Source organism: Silene latifolia, chromosome Y, assembly GCF_048544455.1.
Source record: "Silene latifolia isolate original U9 population chromosome Y, ASM4854445v1, whole genome shotgun sequence".
Taxonomy (NCBI): domain Eukaryota; kingdom Viridiplantae; phylum Streptophyta; class Magnoliopsida; order Caryophyllales; family Caryophyllaceae; genus Silene; species Silene latifolia.
Genome location: NC_133538.1, coordinates 100,961,590 through 100,965,855, shown reverse-complemented (window position 1 = coordinate 100,965,855; position 4,266 = coordinate 100,961,590). Strand labels below are relative to the sequence as shown.

At 45.2% G+C, this 4,266-nt stretch overlaps 1 protein-coding gene across 1 annotated transcript; it reads left to right on the top strand.

The window, feature by feature from the left end:
- The first annotated feature begins 1,819 nt into the window (after positions 1 to 1,819).
- Positions 1,820 to 3,442, top strand: LOC141628610 (uncharacterized). The gene is made up of 2 exons (XM_074441728.1): positions 1,820 to 2,665; positions 2,855 to 3,442. The coding sequence occupies exons 1-2, from the start codon at positions 1,820 to 1,822 to the stop codon at positions 3,440 to 3,442; spliced, it is 1,434 nt and encodes a 477-aa protein (XP_074297829.1).
- Positions 3,443 to 4,266: the final 824 nt, after the last annotated feature.

Genomic DNA, 4,266 nt, shown 5'->3' with positions numbered 1-4,266 from the left:
GTGAGACTGCGCATTCGGTGGGTGAGATAACCATCCCAACGTACATCGAAGGGGTTAATAAACTGGTAAGGTACTTAGTCATTGAGGGTCCAACCACTTACAACGTGATACTAGGAAGACCATGGCTGCATCAGATGAAGACGGTGCCCTCAACATATCATCAGTGTCTCAAGTTCCCAACACTATAGGGTACGGTCACAGTAAAAGGGGATCGAGAGGAATCCAGGAACTGCTACGCTCAAGCCCTAAAAGCTACAACCAGGCTCCCCTCATAGCAATTACAGGACCGTGGAACCTCGAAAGAATACAAGGAGCCTCCCTCAGAGGAACTAGACCAGGTCCACCTGGACGAGGAGCACCCGGATAGGACAGTATTAATTGGAGCAACTTGCAGTGAAGAGCTACGCAGCCAGCTGACTCAATTTCTGAAAACCAACATGGACTGTTTCGCCTGGTCCTACGACGATATGGTAGGTATAGACCCATCCGTTATTTCACATAAGCTAAGTGTGAACCCAGGCTGCACCCCAGTACAGTAGAAGAGAAGGAAATTCGCGGCATAACGAAACGAAGTCATTAACAAAGAAGTAGATAGTCTCTTGGAAGCAGGTAAAATTAGAGAAGTTAGCTACCCCGAATGGCTTTCTAATGTGGTAGTTGTGCCCAAAAAGAACGGCAAGTGGAGGGTATGCGTAGACTTCACCGATTTAAACAAAGCTTGTCCCAAGGACCCCTTTCCACTACCACATATCGATGCAATGGTGGACGCTACTGCAGGACACGAGGTACTTACTTTCCTTGACGCCTGGAGCGGCTACAATCAGATCAAGATGCATCCACAAGATCAAGAGAAAATAGCATTCATGTCAGAAAGAGGCATATATTGTTACAATGTCATGCCCTTTGGCCTAAAGAACGCCAGGTCCACATACCAGCGATTGGTAAATAAAATGTTCAAGCAGCAAATAGGAAAGACCGTGGAAGTATACATAGAAGACATGGTAGTGAAGTCCAGAAAAGCAAGAATGCATATGGAACACTTAGCGGACACCTTCCAGACATTAAGGGAGTTTAAAATGAAGCTTAATCCGTCCAAGTGCTCGTTTGGAGTATCCTCGGGAAAATTCTTAGGATATATGGTGACCCATAGAGGATTTGAAGCAAGCAAGGAGCAGATAAAAGCAATACTTCAGCTAGAATCACCGCAGAAGCCAAAAGATGTGCAAAGGCTGGCAGGGAAGGTGGCGGCCCTAAACAGGTTCAATTCAAGGGCTTCAGATAGGTGCAAGCTGTTCTATGATATATTGAGGAAAATTCAGAAATTCGAATGGACCGAAGAACATGAAAAGGCATTCGCGGAACTCAAAATCTATCTAAGCACGCCACCGTTACTCGCGAAGTCGGAGCAAGGGGAGGCACTATTCCTATACCTGTCAGTCACGGAAGCAGCTGTAAGTGCGGTCTTGGTCAAGGAACAAGAAGGAGTGCAGCATCCTGTGTATTACATTAGCAAGTCTCTACTTCCTGCAGAGACCAGGTACACTTCCTTTGAAAAACTAGCATTGGCTTTGGTTCGCTTCCTATAAATCGCGCCGTACTTTGAATCTCACACCATCCACGTAATAACCAACTACCCGCTAAAGACTATTATGAGGAAGCCTGAACTTTCGGCGTAATGACTAAATGGTCAAGTACATCTTAGTGGGTATGACTTACATTCGAACCCAGAACAGCGATAAAATCCCAGGCCCTAGCATATTTCGTCTCTGACTTCTGCCCTGCTACCCGTGGGGAGGCAGAATAAGGAATGCTGACAATAATGGGGAGTCAGGATAGCGAGATATGGACCATATACATTGACAGAGCCTCAAATACAAGGGGAGTCGGTGTAGGTTTGGTCCTTCGATCACCTAAAGGTGATATGATAGTACAAGCTATTAGGTGTGAGTCCAAGGCAACCAACAACGAAGCCGAGTATGAAGCCTTTATACTTGGGATGCAGATGGCGTCGGGGCTTAAGGTAAGGAACCTGAGGGTGTATAGTGACTCCTTACTTGTGGTAAATCATGTAAACAATGAATATGTGGTACGTGATTCAAAGATGATAGCCTACTTGAAGATAGCCACAGAGCAAAAGTCAAAGTTTAGAACGTTCAAGATAACTCAGGTGCCGCGAGATCAGAACGTGGAAGCAGACGCCCTGGCAAAGTTAGGGGCCACCTTCCAGCCCACAGGACTGTCAAATATACCTATCACGCATGTATTGACCCCAGCCATCCAGAAGGAGTCAGATCAGAATACGGTGAAAGAGGTTGTACACATGCAGTATACGCAGGGAGCCAGGACTCTGGTTTCCACAATAGGACAGCAGGATCCATATTGGAAAGTGCCATACATAAATTGGCTAAGGGATGGGACACTCACTGAGGATAGAAAGGAAGCACAAAGTTTCAGGATAAAAGCCTCCAGGTATATTATGATTGATAACATTCTCTTCAGAAAGTCATTGGCAGGACCATGCCTCAGGTGCTTGAGCAAAGAGGAGGCAGAAATGGTGCTTCATGATGTACACGGCGGAGAATGCGGGAACCATGCTGGAGGACAAAGTCTGTCTAACAAAATCGTGAGACAGGGGTATTTCTGGCCCACCATGCGTGCAGATGCCGTAAATCATGCCAAACGTTGTGAGTCATGTCAAAAGGCGGCTCCAGCAATCCACCAGCCAGCAGAACCAATGCATCCAATTATCTCTCCATGGCCATTCATGATGTGGGGCATGGACATAGTAGGTAAGCTGCCCAGGGCTCCAGGAAACAGAGTGTATATGCTAGTTATGACTGATTAATTCTCAAAGTGGATTGAAGTAGAGGCAATGATAGAGGTAAAAGAACGGCAGGTGATCTCTTTTATCAAGCGCAACATTATAAGCAGATTTAGGATACCATCTGAGATCATATGTGACAATGGATCCCAGTTCATATCAGATAACACTGAGGGCTTCTGTTCATGCTGGAACATAACACTGAGAAAATCAGCCCCCAGATATCCACAAACCAACGGCCAAGCCGAGTCCAGCAACAAAATCATTGTGGAGAACCTCAGAAAACGGCTGGAAGAGTTGGGGGGAAAATGGGCAGATGAACTACCATTAGTACTCTGGTCAGACAAAACAACACCGAAAATGACAACAGGCCAAACTCCATTTAGCCTCCTATACGGAGCAGAGCCAGTGATACCCTCAGAAGTTCTGGTGCCCATGCACAGATACGGCTGTCAGACGGCAGAGCAGAATAAGGTCGAAATGGCTAGGAGCCTGGATACAATTGATGAGCTGCGAGAAAGCGCCTACATACGTATGGCGTCGTATAAACAATCTGTAGCAAGGAGGTATAACAGGAATGTCAAGATCAGGACCCTTGAAGTAGGGGACCTCGTACTCTGAAGGGTATTCGAAAATACCAAGAACCACAAGGCAGACAAGTTTGCTTACAAATGGGAAGGGCCATATCAGGTCGAAAGCATTGTCAATAATGGGGCATACAGGTTGATGACCATGCACGGTCAAATCCTGGATAAACCCTGGAACATTCGTCACTTGAAACGGTACTTTGTCTGACAAAGTGCCAAAACTTTAGTGTACAAAGGACCTTTCAAAAGTCCGTGAAGCAAATAAAAAAAAAAAAAAAAAAAAAAAAAAAAACAAACAAAAAGGAGGGTGGGGGTTAGTATATGCTTTAGGTATTGGTGTGTTTCAGAAAACTTTTTTCTTTTGTTTTCCCTAGTTTTTCTTTTTTTTAAAAAAAATTAAATAGAGTCGTTTTTAAACCAAGTAGTCCAGGCTATGGCTTCTTGGATCTAGGTGTTGCCCTGGAACACCATGAGATAGCACCAGGTAATTTGCACTACTTTGGAATTTATCATGCTTCTACGAGGAAAGGCTTTGGTACTAATGTTGGTTACTTGTCAGATAAGGAACACTTTGAGGGTCCAGCCCCTGCCATGTGAGGCTGCGAAGACGTTTATCTTCAGTCAAGCCACATGGGGAGCATACACCGAGGTAGCGCGCAGGGTACGACATACTAAGACCACCCATACCTTAACGTTAATCTCAGTAATTCCATAGCTATGACGTAGAGCAAAAGGTGCACGCACGGAATGTCAAACGTCTGGAACCACAAGGAATGCAACATTCCTTGTTAGTCAAAAACAGTCAATGAAGGTATGCTCCAGTCAGCTAATCCTAGTGATAAGATATTTTACGTCATG